Genomic DNA, 19695 nt, shown 5'->3' on the forward strand with positions numbered 1-19695 from the left:
CTCTCTTTTCTCTCTCTTTTTCACTGAGATTTGGGTCTGCATCTCTCTCTCCTTTTCTCCCTCTTCTATGTTACAATCTTCCTCCTCTTCTCTATTTCTACGGAACACCGCCGCAGTGCCGTCGTGACGGAATTTCTAATCACTGGGCTACTTTATAAAAAATAATAATAATAAGAACAAGCTTGTGAATGATGAATTAGTTAATTACATCAGTTATGCACAAGAGTGGAATGCAAGCATACATTGATTAGTTTTGAAACCAAAGTTCCAACAAAATAAAATAAGATTGATCAAATAAAAAATCAGAACCTAATTGTGCAAAAATCAGAACCTAATCGCTACCCTACGGAAAGGGCACAAAGCCGCTTTATTGCGAATTACAAGTAAAAAAAAAAAATGTCTTGTATATAAAAGAGTATTTTAGCAAACACTTATTTAAAGAGTTTAAAGATGATAAAGAGACGGTGTAAAAGAAATTTACACGAACAACCAAACAAAATCCAAAATTTTGACATATCATTATTGTCATTAATTTAATAAGATATTTATAAAATTAATTTGTCATCTTTCCAACTGCTTGCCTTTTTCTCCATTCAAACTGCAACTTCATATAAGCAGAAGAAACAATTGGGGAGGGGAAGTTGGAGACAAACAAAATTGATAGAAAGTCATAGAAAACTAGAGATGAAGAACATAGGAAAAGCTTGTAAGGTAGTATCCATATTAGAAGTCATCTAACTCATTCAAGGGATGAAAACTAATTAATGTCAGGGAAAAACTTTGCTTTGGGAGACATGATAGGTATGTTGTACAGGGGGAGCATATATAGGAATCACAGGTGGCTGTATTTGATGGCCATTAACAAAAAGCAGTGAGGGTGTGTGCATGAGAATATTGAGAGGATGAGTTTTGAAGAAGAAAACGTGGGGAAGTGATTAGTAAGTAGAAGACTACTTTTTTAATATTTTAATTTAAAAAATAATGATCCGACAAAATTAGGAATTTTGATCGGTTATCCGTGTAAACCTCTTTTGCACACTGTCTGCTTATCAACTTTAAACTCTTATTTAAAACATAAGGAACTTTCCACTGTCTCCGATAGTTCTTTGGAACTATACCGGTTTTTAGAGCTATCAACCACTCAGCCATCTCTCCAAAAGCTAATTTCTATTTTACTATGATTTGTACACTTAAACAAAATATATAATCCGAAAGTACACTTCAAAAAATGTGTGATTTTTTAGAGGTGAAAAAGTTCATCCCAACTTTTATTGCGATATATATGCCATATCTAATTATCTATTATCTATTTAGTCCAATTAAAATTTGTACCCAAATCCAATACACTATTTATTCACTTTGTAATTTAACATTTAACAAGTCTAACAAGTACCACATTAAAGGTTTTTTTAGTAGACCTCACTTCATATCATTGATTTGAGCTTTTCCATAGCTGGAAATAGAGGAAAATTAAAAATGCTAGCAACATATTCACTGCCACAATCTTTTCAGCACATACACTTATATTGGTTGAAATTTATGAATCCCATATATGGGACTTGCAAGATTTAGTGAGACCCATTTAAATTTAACCAATAAGAATAATTGTGTTGGAATGAGTGTGTTTCTCTTTGCCTTTAGCAATTGGCAAATATAACAGTTGAGTCATTTTTTGGGTACAAAGTTGGGTACAATTACAAAGATCACATAACATGGTGTTTTCTGTTGAACGATGCAGCATCCAATTCCACAAGGCAATTCTCGGGGCTGACTTACTCCACTTCTTGCCGTACTGTTGTTATCTGTAACCAGTATCGCGAGTGGCATGACACAAAATGAAACTTACTACTCTACACTAGTTCCTCAATCTCCACATGTTGCATCCAAATCCAATGTTGTACAATCTCAGCCCAACTAGCATGGCCTTGATGGTGTGACGCACGCGGGCATCAAGTGAGAAAGGATAAATAGGTTCGTCAAAATCACAACATGCTGCCATGAATGTATACCAAGAACCAAGATCTGATCTACTATCAAACATTATCTACCAACTCGCGTAGTTATATAACGTCCCTTTTCTAGGTCATAAATAATCTTCAACTGAGGTTTCCTGCAGCACCTAGATATAGACCATGCTGTAAACAACAATATTATAAAAATTCCAAGCAGTGAGAAGAGAGTGGGTGATTCATTGCTGAAAATGGCGGCAATCCAGTTATGGTTCTGTGGATCTGCATCAGCTGTAGTTTGCATAATAAAAGCTCCCAAAGCCCAATCGAGCGGAATACTTCCCACCTGACTAGCAACTTTGATCCTGACCAACAGTGATTTTAATCCATTAAGATTCAACCAATAGGGACACAAATAAATTGATACGAGGAAACCAAGAAACATACATGCATGAACCCAGAAAGATTGTTACCAAGTGAAGCCAAGAAACTATAGTGTCATTTGGGTCAAGTACAAAAAAAGACACAAAGGGGCAGGCAGTAATTCGCCTATAAATTTACATTTTTGGATGCATGATACAGCGCAATACAGAAAAACTAATTGTAACCAAGTCAACTGATCATAAATGTGGCAACAGAATAGAGAATTCCCGATAAGCTAAAGGCAAAGAGAACTAGGCATGACTCAACTAAATCTTAGGCATGTTATAGATGCTACCCAAGATTTGGGAAAATTACACACGATACCTACCTTGTTTGCATACCTACACCGCCTTCCCTTAATTTATGCATTCTACCATACATAACATGCCATTAAAAGATCAAGCAGAACTAGTATTACGCCTTTTTATTGAAAATGGGTTACATTAAATGAATAAACTACCCTTCCCATTATTTAATTAAAATAGATTTTGTTCCTCATTTCTTCTTATCTCCTATTTTTCTACCCCCAACCCACACCATTGAACTAACAGAACAGCCGACCGACAATGAAGCTTCCATCTATTTACCATACACACAGCAACAACTTAAAAGCTTCATATAACCCACCGAAGCACCATCCTCTTTGATATCAACCAGCCAAGCCTCAACAGGAATCAACAATTTATCAACTCCCAAAATTATCCAAAATGATTATGATACTCCATTACCATCACCGATTCCACCACAAAAATAGCTTTGACGAGCCAATATCCAAACAGACACAACTTTCATGAATACAATAGGTTCCTCTTTTCAAGTTCTTTATCAAGCACTAGGACGATCGAGAAGTTTGGGATGGTGATTGAGCTTGTGGAAGTGGTTCCAAATTCCAATGCTGGCATTTGAGGCCCGAATGATACCAACTACCAAGCCACAAACCCACAAGCTTGCTCCTGCAAAATCCCCACATTGCACAGCCTTCCTCTGCCCAATAGAGCACCTGTTTGGTGAGTATTAGAGATATAAGTCTTTACCTTAGCACTAGACTAATATAGTTAGTGGAGTACAGCTGTCTTTACCTTAGTACCAGACTAATATAGTTAGTGGAGTCCAGCTGGCTATACCTGCCAGCTGTCAAGAGCTCATAGGCTCCAAGCTTTAGCTTGTGTAACCATCTATAAATGATGGATATGTAACCTCTTTGTAACTGACTATTCACAATTCAATGAAATTGATCAAGAAGATTCTTCTATTCTCTCACGTTTTCTAATAGTGAGAATCCTCTTTGGCGGCTTGACCCAATTGAAACTCGTCCACAGAAACTGAGAAATCTTAACCTACAGTGTCATAAGCAAGACGAAAGTGCCCATTTCTCTTCCTCCCAGCCAAAGACTGCACAACAACCATGAATTATTCTATCCTTCAAACAATGCTAACTGTGCCAGCAACTGCCTTGAACCCTCATCCGTTGATCACCTTTCTTTCTATGTTTGCTTTCAGCTGACAGGATAGAATAGGTAGAAGGTTTCATTGGAGATTCAAAAAAATATAAAAATAAAACACGCTTTTTTATCTTATTTCTCTCTTTCTCTTTTCACAAACTCTCTTTTACCTATTTCTCCCTCCCACTTTCTTCTCGCAACCAAACATAACCTGAGGAGGCTAATGTAGTATCCCACGACCCACACGCGTACAAACAAGAAGGGTATCATGTGTAGTTTCCCCAAACTTCAAGAAGTTATTGTAATTCGCCCTAAAATTGTTGTTTTGTGTATGAATGGGACTGAATGTTCAATGCCCATAAGGCAATACTATCTACTTCTGCACTGTACATATTCAAATATTTTGTAAGAAAAATAAGTGGGAATACCTCTCATCATCCATACCAATCCCAAGACTGTCATGAAGCAGAGCAACAATGTACGCTGAAGAGAAGCAATGTCGAAGTAAATCTTCCTTATCGTGGGAGATATATTTTTTCTTCAGCTTTGACCAATCCTCTCCACAGTATTCTTGCCCAGCAGTCATCAACTTGGACAGATAAGCATGTGGCCCCAACCCAAAAAACTAATACAGCACCAAAAGAAACAATAATCAGTATAAATGATGTACTCGCCAGACTCAAATATAAGCAAAAAATTAACTTGTAAATAGCAAAGATAACTAAATGCACACTAATTAAGAATATTAGTTGACCTCATTGAATTTTCTTGATGTAATAAAAAATAATTGCATTCTGAGAAATACCTTTTCTATTCATTTAATTTTCTGAGAACTTATTTCATGAGATATTAATTGAAGGGTATTTGGAGAATGGTAATGTAATGATAAATATGGTGAAGTCGGTTGGAATTTGATTATAATCGAGTCCGCCAAACATTAATTTTTTATTGTATTTGAGTCGAGAGAGTGTATCATATCAATTATCAGAACAGCAAAAGTAAAACTGAATGTGCTGCATGACAGTTGTTAAAGAAATAATATACTTAGGGTACATTAATATCATTCTGAATGCATCTAATTTAGACTAACGAAAAATGCACATTCATACTAGATAGCAGACAAGACAACAGTAAGAATGAACATAACATATTAACGAACAACCATAAAACATAAAAAGAACCTTAGATGTGTGAAAGAAATTTTCTGTAGCCAAAAATTTCCCCTGAAGCTTAGGTATAAAATTTGATCCAATGTCGCAATGCTGATAAGAACATGATTCTGCAAAAAATAAAAATGAAATAACCAACTTTTAGACAAAAACAACAATGATGAAAATCTCCATTAAAAGCGAACCTAACAATACAAGCTAGTAAAAAGTTAATACAACCTTTCCCTTTTTGTAATAGCATCAATGCTGCAGATCTGCACTCTGAAAAGTTTCCCCTTGTTTGGACAGTGGGCTGATATTGGCTTTTTTCACTGTGTGAGCTAGGAGAGGACTTCCATGAATCAACATTATAAGAGTACCCTGCAGGAGTACAAGGATCTATGTGCAATCCCTTCTGAATATATTGAGAAGCTGCACTGAGGAGAATAACGGATCAATACCAAATCATATTGCCATCTGAAGAGATTGTGTAATTATGCTGCATGCTTGCAATTGGTTGTTAAACAACAAAGAAAGAGGAAAAGGATGGCTCCTTGTGAAAAAATTGACAAATGAAAACCATAGCAAACACTAGATATGGTGCAACTAAAGGAGAACATATAGTCATCGAACACCTCAACGTTTTTTGCCGAAATAATGTAGACAAATTTAACATTCAGTAGAAATGTTTTGCTGTGTCCACCAATATAAAGATAGTGCTTCATATAAAGGAATTTAATTGCAAAATCATGACAAGGAAAAACACCAGCTATAATGAACTCCGAATAGTTGCAAAGTCACTACATTAACATTTAAAAGTCAAAGAACTGTGTTAGAATGTGCGTACATAGTATTTTATCCAGAATAACCTTGATGGCAAATAGAATATTGTTAGATATTATATTCTGTGGATGCCCCGATACTCCAAAATTGTCCAAGTATCGTTTTAGATATTTAATTTTAAATTTAATTTTTTATCAAAGTATCTTGGCCGTATCGTATCTTAAATTTAAAATTTCCCCGTATCTTCATATCCTAATTGTATCCGTGTCATATCAAGTATTTGGGCTTCATAAATTATATTTTATTGGAAAAACATCTAACAATTGTCTTAGAGGAATTTAATGATTCAAAACTGCAATAGCAGGCCATAAATTAAGCACAAAACAGCACGGTAATTAAGTTCAGAGGTCTCTTAAATTCGGCATGTGTAATTACCCAAGTTTAAATCTCCTGATATAAGTGCTTCTCTCCATGAGTCATGAGCAACATTCTGCAAAATGAATAACAATCAGAACAGAAAGTATAAAACACAGTGGAGTCTTTTCAACTATAGAACACATTAGCAGTCATATGACTCGCACACAGAATCACGTTGAATTAAAAGAAACCAATCAGAACTGTTAGGCTTTGTTTGCAAGTTTGGAGGGGAGGGGAGGGCTTTGGGGGTTGAAAAGTAGAGGCAAAAATAGATAATTCTCCCACATTTTTTAAGAGTGTTTTTTGTAGGGAATGATAAATGAATGCTTTTGATTAATGTATTTTGTATTTTAAGAATTCATACAAACCCTCCAAAAACCTCCTCCAATACAATTTTCGTGTTCCTCCAAATTAGCAGGGGGTTTTGTATTATGAAGAAAATGAATCCTCCAAAACTCTCCCCTCCCAAAATCTCCTACTTTTTCCCCCAAAACCTCCGCTCCCTTCCCTTCCAACTCGCAAACAAAGCCTTAACCTTTTGATATAGGTAGGATATTAAATCAATATAATTGTAAACATTACCATCCCTGCTTATAAGCAAAAAATTTAAAACAAATATTTCATAAGTTGTAATTTCCGTCCAGTGGAACGTCATTGGTAAATTGTGATTAAGAATCCAGTACATCAGTACAAACAAACATGCTAATGAGACTTAAGAATATGCTCAACACAAAAAAAAAAAAAAGAGATTAATAATCACCAGGCCAAAATGAAGCAAGCTGTGGCTGTAAAGGTTGTAAGTGACATTCCGAAATTTAACAGTGCGTGAGAACAAAGGCAGCATTGCTTCTCTTGATACAAAGGTTACCTACAATCAGAGTAAGGTCAAAATTCATTTGTTATGCTTCCCATTAAGTGGATGATTCTCTAAAACATAGGCTTTATTAAGCGATTGTGGCCAAACCATGAACAATTATGCATTAAAATAATTTGGACCTAACCAAAATGAAATTTTTGAACAATAATAAATCAGGAAAAAAGAAGTCTTACCTGAGCAGAAGCACCACCAAGTTCAATAATCCCAGTTGTCTCCGAAGGATCACCTCCAAGAGTTCCCAGTGCATAATTAGCAACAACCCAAGCATACACTCCTTCATCAGAACCTGTAAAACCATACTACAATAACATAAGTATAAAAAAAATAAAAAAATCAAAGAAACCAAATAACCCACAAATGTAGACACTGACTGATCTTAAAACTACTAAAATATATCACAAGACAAAAAGGAGAAAACAAAAGAAGCATCCCAAAAGAAGCATTATTGCGTGGGGAAAAGGAACTGTTTCACCTATAAACCTGATTGCGTATAAAAAATAAATAAAAAACCTATGGAACTGGGAACTTTGCATCGAGCCTTGCATCCCTATCCCTATATTCATCAACTGTATCCCTAATTTCATTAATGGTTGCTAATTATTCAATCGTATTCCCTAGTTCAGTCTCTTCTATAAATTCTCGTCATCTCTATGAACTATTCTCATCTCTTCAACCTCTCAGAACTGCACTTGCTCATATTTGCAATTCTTCTTACTTCCTTTCAAATTTTCAATCATGTCTTCATCCATTCCTGTTGGTGCCTCCTAATCTGCACCCCCTAGTGTTGCGAAAAATTCAAAAGGAAACAGAAATGATATTGCTTGGAAACATGGAGTTTCTGTTGATGGAGGAACAAGAAAAATCAAATGTAACTACTGTGGAAAAGTAATTGTTGGAGGAGTTTATAGGCTGAAGCATCATTTGGGTCATACAAAAATGAATGTTTCTGCTTGTGAATCTGCCCAGATGATGTCAAGGTACAAATGTGGGAGCTTTGTAAGGATTTGCAAGTCAAATTAAGCAAGAAAACTGAAGATGACAAGGCTAGCAGAGGAACGTGACAAGGCTACACCAGCAAATCTTTTCAAGAAGGGGGGAGTGAGTACTCAAGCTACCATCAACAGCATCTTTAAGAAGAATTTGAGAGAAGAAGCTTGTTTGGAAATTGCTTCATTCTTCTACAATAATGCTATAGCCTTTAATGTGGCAAAGAGTGATGAACTTCAAAGAATGTTGGAGATGGTTGCTAGACACGGCCTTGGCTTTAAGCCACCTACCTTATTATCATGAAATCAGAACCAAGTACTTGAAGCAAAAGATGGAGGAGACAACAAAGGTCATTGAGGAACACAAACTTGTTTGGAAGAAGACGGGATGTACTATCATGAGTGATGGGCGCACCGACAAAAGAAGAACAATTCTGAACTTCTTAGTGAATAGCCCTAAAGGTACAGTTTTTTTAACGTCCATTGATGCTTCATAACAAAAACTGCTGATAAGATATTTGAGATGATTGATCAAGTAGTGGAACAAGTTGGAGAAGAGAATGTTGTGCAGATTGTGACCGACAATGCTGCAAACTACAAAGCTGCTGGTGCTATGTTAATGGAAAAAAGAAAGAAGCTCTACTGGACACCGTGTGCAGCACACTGCATAGATCTCATGCTAGAAGATTTTGAGAAAAAGACTACTGTCCATCGTGAAACAATCTCAAGGGGTAAGATTCTTTACACAGTATATTTATTCAAAGTCTTCACTGATTTCTTTGTTGCAACATTTCACCAAAGGAAAGGATTTGGTGAGACCGGCTGTTACTCGTTTTGCAACATCGTATTTAACCTTGAAGTGTCTTGTGGAGAACAAAAGTGCATTGATAAGAATGTTCACATCAAATGAATGGACAATAAGCAAGTTTGCAAAAACAGCTGATGGGAAGCAAATTGAAGAAGTGATTATGGATAAAGAATTTTGGAAAGATGTTATAATTTGTTTGAAAGGTGCAGGACCATTAATCAAAGTGCTTCGATTAGTGGAGATGAAGAACCAGCAATGGCACTTATCTATGAGGCAATGGACCAAGCAAAAGAAAAAATTCAAGTCAACTTCAACTCAGTTCAGAGAAGGTAAAATTATGTTTCAGTCCTGTTTCAATACTGTACCAGTTCTGTTACTGTGTTTCACTATTCTGTGTACTTCTGTACTTCACTATTCTGTGTACTTTTATATATCAATTTTCTATTCTATTTCAATGTTCTGTTTGCTGAAGCAAAATCCTGTTTTCACCTTGTTTTAGTTACAAGCCATTGTGGGACATCATTGATGATCGATGGGATGGGCAAATGCATAGGCTTTTGCATGCTGCCGGATACTATCTCAATCCCAAACTACACTACAGTGCTGATTTTAAAGCTCATTATGAAGTTAAGCATGGGTTGTATGACTGTTTGCAAAAGATGATTGGTGATGTGAAAGAAATTACTCTAATTGATGCTTAATTAGAAAGCTTTAAGAAAAAAGCGGTGTTTTTTGGAGGTCCAATAGCAATGGCTGCACTTGGAACAAAAACTGCTGCACAATGGTGGGAGTCTTATAGGGACGAGCATCCGGAGCTTCAGAAGTTTGCAATCCATGTGCTAAGTTTGACTTGTAGCTCATCCGGGTGTGAGCGAAATCGGAGTGCATTTGAGATGGTAAGCTTCTTTAAAATTTTAGTTTTGAAAATAACCTACGCTTTCAAAATATTAATAGAGTTTCTTAAACTTTGTATATATTAGGTCCACACAAAGAGGAGAAATCAGTTGAAACAAAGAACTATGAATGATGTTGTCTTTGTAATGACCAACTCAAAGTTATCCAAGAAGAACAAGACTAGAAAGGTGGTAGATTGTGAACTTGAATTTGATGAGATTGATTCCAATAACGAACGGATTGTTGAAGAGGAAGGTGACAATGAAATTTTGGATTTCACTATAGGTGAGGATTTGGATGGGGAAGCTCAAAATGAAGAACATGAAGTGGCAGATGCTGAAGATGAATTTGAAATTCATAATCTGGATGATGAGTTTGAAGGAGATGAAGTTGGTATCGAAGACATGGGAATTGGGTTTGATCAGAATGTCTTGAACGACTTGATGAATTAGGGGTTTTTAAGTTTAAGAGTATAAGTTTTAAAGTTTTTATGTTTAAGAGTCTATGTTCAAGTTTTAAGTTCAAGAGTCTAAGTTATTTTTCTATGTTCTAGTTTTTAAGTCTAAGCTATTTTGGTTATGTTAAAGATTATTGAAGTTATTTATGTTTAAGATTATGTTTAATATTAATGAAGGTTTTATGTTTAAGAAAATTTGTGGGATCTTACGATCCTACAATCTACGATCTTTCTATACCCCAACGATCTTTAGTGGGATCTCGATCCTGACAACCATGATTATGATGCTGCTGACACCAAGAACATGGGCATGATACGATATGACAAGTCCACAATTGTGTTCACTATATTGTTATCCTTGAGATATCCACAAGCATTCTCTTTCACCATTCAATCTTATGCAAATATATGTTCTCCAATCACTTTTCAAGATACATTCCATTTGGCTATTTTCCCACTCTACCTTCCACATTCTTCCTTCTAAAAACTTATTATGGTCACATCCTACTCAAAACCACACTATTGATATATACTAAACACGCTTTTAGTGACATCAACTGAGATTTCATCATTAATGCCAACATGAAAACCAAACATAAGTAAATTAACAAAGCCACATTTCATATAAAGACCAACAATACAATTACTACTCCCTCTAGTCTCGAATACAATAAAAAAAAAAGTACCTAGTGGTCTTGAATATAAACAAATTTAATTACTTCCACTCTATTTAAAAATGCCAATCCTAAAATATCATTCAATTACTTCATTTTTTTTTTATTTTTCGGTAGACAAAGTGGCAAATACCACGGAGACTCACACACATTGCGAGGTACCAGGTTCAAACCTATGATGTTAATAGCGCGCTATAGCGGGATACCGTAGCGACAGGCCCCCTCCTCGCTATGCCAGAGGTCCACTTTCCACTATTTGAAGGGAAATAGTGGCGTCGTGTCGTGGCGGTGTCATAGCAGATCCATAGCGTTTTCTGGTCGCTTTTGCCTTTTGAGGGGATTTTTTTTATGAAAACTCTAATTTTGGAATTAAATCATTAAGTTAGGGGTATTTAGGGCTTTTCCGCACCCCTTTGGGTGCCCTAAGTTCTCAATAACTTCATATTTTCTCTTTGGGCCGTTTCTCAAATCCTTCAACGCTCTGCTTTCTCAAATCGCTCTGTTCCTTTCTCAAAACCGATCTGCTCTGTTCCTTCCTCTCTTCTCCTTACAAGGTTTGTTCGTTTCTTAAAATTGATCTGCTATGTTCCTTCCTCTTTGTTTTCTATTCTAAGTATTTTCATTTTCATAGTGCTCCGTTTCTATTCATCTATTTTCTACTGCTATTCTTCATCTCTGTTTCTATTCATAGTGCTCTGTTTCTGTTCTATTTTCACCTTCTTAGTGTTTTGTTTGTTATTTCTCTGTTAGGTTTAGGTTATCCCTGTTCTATTTGAAATGGCATAATCTTTTAGAACTTGCTTTGTCTTATTTTGGTGGGATGTCATTTTGAGTAATTCTAGAACTTGATGGAATGTTATTTAGTCTTCATTTATAACCTATTTCGATGAGAAATGACAAAGTTTATCATAATCAATAAGTATGAATGTCCCTTTAATTTTTTGCATTTTTCTATTTTTTTAGTATTTATGTAAGTATATTGTCGGAATTTATGTTTTCGTACATGGTCTTTTGGTCTTTACAATTGCGGTCATCCCACTATCCGCTATACCATTTTTGGGGGTCAGCGCTACGCACCACTATCTGAGATTAACAACATAGGTTCGAACATGGGTGAAGGTGTCCAACCTAGCAATATCCGCATTGCCGCCAATTGAGTTAGGACTTATGAACGTTTACATTTTGGTTTCCAACTACTAAACTAGTAAACAAGTTTCAGCGACTTTTCAAAATACACTACTACTTTTTTATAAAATCAAGAAGATTAATTGACTAAACAAAATTTCTCAACAGGTGCAAAGTTAGTTAATTTTGCTTATAATCAACTTACTTTTTTATAAAATGGAGAAAATTAATTGACTAAACTAAATTTCTTAAAGGGTGCAAAGTTAGTTTTTTATTTTTTTTTGTTACAATGGAGCCAGAGAGGATCGAACCTAGACCTCCTGCATACTACCCAAACCCCTGACTTTTGTTGTAACTAACTTTTACAACAAAAGTTAGTTACTTTTGCTTATAAACAACACCAAATGGAGTATTTCATAAGCAATCAAATCTCTCATATTCAAAATTTCACACATCTAACTCACCTAAACATCACAATTAAAAAAAAAAAAAAAACTCAACTTCATTGATATCTAAGTACCTAAATAACATAAAAAAGACAAATTTAACTTCACCATCATAATCCATATAAAAAAAGAAAAGAACCTGTTATCACAGAAGCCCAATTATCACTAAACTTGAATCCAGAAGAACGCAAAACCTTCCTACAAGAATCTAGAATCTTCTCCTGCACTTCAACATCCAACATCCTCATCCCAGCCGTAGCCATAAGCCGAATCTCCGTCTCCTTCCAGCTCTCCTTCGGGATCCGATTTTTCGCAAACTCCACCAGCTCCAAAACTGACCTACCCGCTCCATCCGGATCCTCCGCAAACGATGATAAACCCGGATTCACTCTCATCGAATCCAACCCTTTTTTCCCAAAATCCAACGCATTTTTAACCTTATATTTAAATAAATGAACCCTAGTTCCCGTACTTCCACCGTCGATAATAATCCGGTACCGGAAACCGGTTCCGGTCAACGGAGAACTAAAAAAAGTGTAATACGAGAAAACGAGGAGGAATGAGAAAAAGAGAGAAGCGATGAAAGCGTTATTGAAAAAGAAACATTTTGAATTGTTATTGTTGTTACGAGCGAAGAGATTTGTGGAACGGATTTGGAGCTTTTTCACCGTTGGATCCATTTGCTTTGGATTTGAATCGACCCGATTTCGAGCATTCAATCGTCGCATCAAATGGATTAAGGAAGATGGAGAAGGATGACGGAATTGTTAATCATGTCAAGGGATTGAGGTTTGCCGGAGATGGTTGCCGGCGGTGATGGGTCTGTTCTCTCTCCTGGTGTGGGCGGAGAGAGAGAGAGAGAGATTTACGGAGTTGAAGAGAAAGAATTAACGCGTGTGTATCATTTTATTTAATAATTTTAAGAAGCTGTATTTTTTGTATTTTTATTTTTTTTGTGTGGAAAAAAGTATGCTAGATTTTAATTTTAATGCCAGAGTTTAAGATTGTTTTCCTAAAAATAATGACGGTAATTAATTGATGTGTATAATTTTTTTTAATGATTATTAATATTAGCTCATTTTATATTTATTAATTAGTTGAATCACAATTTTTTATTTAATTGAAAACAATTTAGGGTGATACTTGACTAAAAAATAAAAAATTTAGGGTGATAGGATAATACTCCGGTTCAAGGTCCGGTTCAAGGCAAGGAAGATATTAGGGTTCTTAGAGCACTTACAAAGATAATTATATTTATCTTTCTCCAAGAATACTAGTGAAACTCAAACTCGAGACCTCCCAGATCTAAGACTTATCTTTTTACACTAGACCAAACTCTTGGAATTAGTTGAATCACAATTTTTACTAAACACAAGAGTAAGTGAGCTGTGTAATAGGCGACTATTTCGCACGGTAATTAGTTATGCCACATCAGCCTGTTAGTTAAGTTAGTTGGTATTTTGGTTTCAACTAACCTTGTAACTAAATGGGGTAGTATATATATAAGTTGATGTATTCTTGTAAAGAGATAGAAGAGATACACATTCTATAGAATCAGTGATAAAAGAGAGAAAATAGAGTGATTGTGTGAGGGGATTGCAACTTGCAAGTTGCAACTAGAAAGTCTTATACACATTGTTGCTGCTACACTCAGCTTGATCGTAGTGATGGTATCGACCTCAGCGAGGATGCAGGAGATCTTTTACTCTGAACCTCTGACTAGTGCAGTGCAAAGTGGCCTGCTACTGCTGCCAATGGATCAGCAATATTGCATTAAAAATGTTGATAGATTTCGTCAGGCATATCAGCCCTTATATAGTAGATGAAGTGAACCAATGGTCCACTCCAAAAAATTCTATATCAATTTCTTTATGTTAGATTTAGAAGTTAAAGAAACAGTAGATATGTTAGATAGAAAGAGTAAAAAAGACTTGAAATGTGCAGATTGCATTAACTGCAATACTTTTACAACACTTTTTTAGTGTCATTCATTGAGTGTTTAAAGTTTCATATTCAAGATTATTATGAACCAAAGTAGACCAATGTTAGGCTCCATGTTCAGCTCAATTGATTCTTTAACTATGTTCATAGACCTAATTAAATAATTGAGTTCAACTACACAAACTGCTTCGGTTCATTGCTAGTTTGCTACTATTTGGGCTGTATAGAAGATAATGTAAGGTTATCCTTTAGAATCCATACATTTTCGGTTTTTCCATATCATGTTGCTAATCTAGTTTTCTGTTGCATAAACAGTTATTTTGGTTCCTCAGTGCGAGACAGTGTCATTATAATCCTTGAATGTATTCAACTTCAAAAACATCCGTAAGTGTCTTATTTCATGGACCAAACTGAGTGACAGAAGACACGTTCAATGACCAAATTGACTAATTAAAGACACAAATTAAAATAGCTCATTAATAGTAGCACAAATTTCCATAGCAGCTTTGAAGGACTTGTTCTTGTAATGCAATCTAACCCTCTAAAATGCTTGCTACCAACCAAATCACATCTGCACAAGAAACATAATGTTGATCTCCAATTATTGACTGCATTTAGTTTTTTGCATAAAGAAAAATGATCATGTAATGATGTAATTGCATAGTACAGAAAGTATCATTGCATGAATGTCTGTTGTGTGTGATAAAAAAAGATATAAATGTTAAACAAACCTTTAGAATAGATGATCTTAAATATTGAAGTGCATGGATTTTCACTGTCAAAATACAGGTTGCAGAGATGAATATCAGTTGTATAATGCAACACATATTCAGGATTCTATTGGACACATATAAGTGCACCATAATCAGAAACTAGACTGAAGGAGATATATGCCTTGCTCATTTAGAGACATGTATTTGTCTACATGCTAGACTTCTTTTCTATCTATCTCAGTCTCTGAGATTCATCAAGCTGTGTTGAAAACTCTCTTAGGGTTTATTCACTTGGATTGTATAATCCAACTCTTAACAAGTTCTCTCATACTATATAATAGAGAAGTGTGACTTCTTTCATGTATTTGACTCTTCATGATTACTGGTTATTAATCTCCCACAACACAATATACATTCACCTCTATCCATTAACTCTCTTAATGATAATGGTGGTCTTCAAGAGTTACATCTATTAGTATGCGAAATGATTAATTTTCACTTACTTGGTAATGGTGCCTCATCAATTATAGGAAGAAATTCCGACAATTTTGTACTTGCACTTGCAGAAACGCCAAGCGGTTTAATGCACATAATTTAACAATTTTGTGGCTTATGGAGATGAAAACACACATCTAAGCTTACATGACCTGCAGGAGGGGTACAAGAAATAATATATGTACTTTTAATTACCTTTGTAAGATTGTAGAAGATTATAATAATAATGATAATTGGCATTTAATCATATAAATATATCAATGCAGGGCAGTGTCTACCTGATAAATGCAGTCATCCACAGAGCAATGGTGCACTCTATAGGGAGCAGTGCCCCAGGAAAACTTCACCAGCCCCATAATATCGATCGCCATGTACTACTTTCTTACTTCGTACTTCAATATGCTGAACATGAGCTATTTTTGACCAGTCCTCGCCTATTTCCTTCTGGCATCGCTTCTCCACCCGAGGGCAGCATTCAATACACAATAGTTTTAGACTGCTAAGACATTGGATGCTCGCCGGAAGACAGCTCAAATTAGGACACAAAGAAATCCTTAATGTCTGAAGCAAGGAAAGGTTTCCCAACCAGTCAGGCAAAGATTCTAGTTTTGGAAGATCAGACAATATTATGCATTGCAGAGAAGTCATATGTTGCAAAGCCTCATGCAAACTTTCTACTTCCGGACAGCTAGATATCGTCAATATCTCTAGACAAGTTAGGTATTGAAAACCTTCTGACAGATTCAACTTGTGGCACTTCACTATATGTAGCACCTTGAGAGAGCATAGTCCTTTCAATACTTCATCTGTCAATGACTCAATGCTATCGCAATTGCCGATATATAAGATTTGGAGAGCATGAAGGTTAATGATTTCATTTGGGAGTATCTCGAGTTTGGAGTGGTGATGAAAGCCTAATGTCTTTAAAGATCCAAGGTTTACTAAGATCTCATCTGGAAAGCAAGTTAACTCTTCATTCTTCAAGAAACGTAGGGTTTCAAGACTACCTAATTTATGAATTGATGTTAGTAAATGTTGATTGTATTTCCCTTCTATATACAACTCCTTGAGAGATGGAAGGCAAGGAAAACCAGACAAATTAGAACATTCAGTAATTTGAAGTAAACTAAGGGCCGGGAACATATTTTCTCCATCCTCCCTTGATAGCCTTATCAAGTTTGGCAGATTCTCTAGGACTAGAGCTTCCAAAGCCATTAAACCTCCAACTCCACCATTATAGGACTCATCCCTTAGGTATATTACATGACTCATGTTAGATATTTTTAGATTCTTCAAAGAAGCTAGTTTCCCTAGCTGCGGAAGGTGTAAACAGCTTTTGCAATCCGCGAGCTGTAAAGAAGTTAAGCCTTTTAGAGAAGGACTAGACATCCACTGTGGGAAATACGTACCTGTATATCCTCCCACACCCAAAAAATCAAGTTGTTGGGTATGAGGTTGAAGCACTTCCAGAATTTTCTCAACATTTTCTTGTAATTGTGACCCTTCATTTCTCCCCCACGACAACCTCAATTGGTTCAAGTGTTTACTGGACATATTGGCTTCTTTGGCCTGTGCTACACTTTTTACTCTCTCTAGGTGCTTGATGTGAAGCTCTCCCTTAAGGTTTAGTTGTCCCAATTCTTCCAAAAGGTACCCTATTTTCTTACCAACAACATATATACCTAAAGTCCTTAGGAAAGTCAGCTTTCCTATATGAGGGGGCAAGCTTGATAGTGAGTAGCAATATCTCAAAGATAGTTGTTGTAGAGCTTTTAAGCATGTTAAACTATCAGGCAAACTTTTTAGATGATAACAATAGTCTAATTTCAAAACCTGCAAATTGCAAAGCCTACAAAGAGATTGTGGAAGAGTTTTGAAACTACCATGAGAAATATCTAAGTACCTTAGATATTTTAAACGACCAATCAAAGTTGACAAATTTTTTAGTCTTTTGCTCGAAAGCACCCTCAAAGAATAACATTTCAATACTTGAGGTGAAAGTTGTTTAGTATCACTGGACTTCAACTCTATGTAGGTCTTCAAGGAGTTGGCATGGTGCAACTGGATTGAATTGTTTTCATCAGATGTGTGTTGTTCGTAAATTGAGAAGTGACGGGTTCTTGCATGCATATTAACTATACCCTTATTATATGTACTGCAACAAGTTTCCTCTCCAAAAGATTGAGCAAGATCATGAACAAGATCATGCATTTTGAAATACATAACCTTGCCAAATTTATCTGTTTGAATATCTTGAAAAAGTGAACTCCAATATAGTTCATTCCACACCTCATCACCAATATCTTCCGCTTCCAACATTTCATTGGATGAAATGAATCCATTGGCCACCCAAAGTTCAATTATAAGTTTCTTACTTATTTCTTCATCTTTTGGAAATATTGCACAAAAGGTAAAGCATTGTCTCAACTTGACTGGCAAGTACAAGTAACTTAATCTCAAGGCCTGCATGACAGAGTTCTCACCTTGTAAGGTCCACAACTTGCTTTCCTTGACATGGAGCCATTCTTTTTCTTCTCTTTTAAAGCGCAACAGACTTCCTAATGTTATTGCTGCGAGAGGCACTCCCCTACACTTCTTTAGTATCTCTTTTCCAATTTCCACAAGTTTTGTCGATTCTACCTCAGTTGGTCCAAATGCTCGATTTTTAAACAATTCCCAACAGTCTTCATCAGACATCATTGATAGTTCATGTGGAGGCACCGTTCCCATGATTTCTGCTACCTTTGAAAGCCGTGTAGTGACCAAAATCGAAGCACCCTTTCTTCCACAAGACAATACAGACTTCAACTTCTGCCAATTCTCTTGTTCCTCATCCCACAAATCATCCAAAACAAGCAAATATCTTTTACCTCGAAGTAACTCTTGCAGTCTTCTTTGTAGTGGCTCGAGATCCAAATCCTCACAATCATAGGAATTTCCAGATATTGATCCTATCATAGCTTTTGTCATTCTCTTCAGACTGAAATCTTCTGAAACACACACCCAAATTCTTAGCTCGAAGTGGTCAACTATCCTCTTATGGTTGAAGATGAGTTGGGCGAGTGTTGTTTTACCAAGTCCACCTATACCTGTTAATGGATAGACCGATAAATCCTCCAATTCAGATGCATCACTAACCAAAAAGTCTACAATTTTATCCTTGTCTCCATCCCTTCCATATACTTGAGGTTGAGTGACGATTGAGGTGGTTTCGCGCCAGTCAATGACTCCATTTCTCCTCTTCCTATCTGTCTCAACCAAATGAAACTTGCTCTTTTCTTCGCTAATTTCATCTAACCTCTCCCTTATCTTTTTCATTTTCTTAGCAATTTTGTAACGGAAAGCAACATGCTTTGGATGAAAAGATGATAAGAAAGAGGTTTGTACGTTCTCAGATTGTCCACAGTTGACTCGTTTGTACTCGAATGCTTCAGTGGCACACTCGTCCAAAATATCATCTAGAACATGAGCAGCATCTTTCAACTTTTGCAACCAATCCTTTATAGCTATGTTTGAGAATTGTTTCTCTTCAGCATCTTCAAGTGTAGCCTTGATTGTAGTGAGCAAGCTAGCAATACTCGTAAAGTCTTTATCGAAACCAAGAAATAGGCCAAGCTTGTTTGCAATGAGTGAGGTCAAATTCTTAAGCACAAATTCAACCACAGCCTCTGCCATCTTCTAAGTTCTAACTCAGAATGAAAATGCAAGATTTTGTTTGTTTGAGAAATGATGAGATTGTGAAGTCAACAACCCACTACTAGTAAATAAATAATAATGTATTTGGAATTTTGCTCAAAGTTGTTGAAATTTCCACACCTGATAATGTTATATTAACAAAAAAACCCAGCTGTCTAAAGTACTACTATATCTATTCTATAATTTAATAACTCCCGTTAAAAAAAACAATTTAAGAATAATAATATCAGTTAGCTTGTTAATTTAAATCTCATCTATATTCCAACAATTTAAGAATAATAATAATACCAGTTAGCTTGCTCGTACACATTTATTTGTTACGGTTGATATTGGAACACACGGTCGGAACACCGTACATAGTACATACATCGTACACCGTACATAGTACATACATCGTATAGCCTTTGCTTCTCAAATAATG

At 35.8% G+C, this 19695-nt stretch overlaps 2 protein-coding genes across 2 annotated transcripts; both read right to left on the minus strand.

The window, feature by feature from the left end:
* Window positions 1-1490: 1490 nt before the first annotated feature.
* On the minus strand, window positions 1491-13381 carry LOC123905020 (probable apyrase 6). Its single transcript, XM_045954628.1, has 8 exons — window positions 12569-13381; window positions 7213-7325; window positions 6923-7030; window positions 6181-6235; window positions 5203-5394; window positions 4996-5093; window positions 4243-4439; window positions 1491-2314 (listed from the first exon to the last, which is right to left on the minus strand). Exons 1-8 carry the CDS (start codon window positions 13155-13157, stop codon window positions 2041-2043), a joined length of 1626 nt encoding a protein of 541 aa, XP_045810584.1. The 5' UTR covers window positions 13158-13381; the 3' UTR covers window positions 1491-2040.
* Window positions 13382-14334: 953 nt separating this feature from the next.
* LOC123905021 (putative disease resistance protein RGA4) lies at window positions 14335-19325 on the minus strand. Its single transcript, XM_045954629.1, has 3 exons — window positions 15857-19325; window positions 15587-15730; window positions 14335-14941 (listed from the first exon to the last, which is right to left on the minus strand). Exon 1 carries the CDS (start codon window positions 19251-19253, stop codon window positions 15894-15896), a length of 3360 nt encoding a protein of 1119 aa, XP_045810585.1. The 5' UTR covers window positions 19254-19325; the 3' UTR covers window positions 14335-14941; window positions 15587-15730; window positions 15857-15893.
* Window positions 19326-19695: the final 370 nt, after the last annotated feature.

Source organism: Trifolium pratense, linkage group LG2, assembly GCF_020283565.1.
Source record: "Trifolium pratense cultivar HEN17-A07 linkage group LG2, ARS_RC_1.1, whole genome shotgun sequence".
In the NCBI taxonomy this organism is placed as follows: domain Eukaryota; kingdom Viridiplantae; phylum Streptophyta; class Magnoliopsida; order Fabales; family Fabaceae; genus Trifolium; species Trifolium pratense.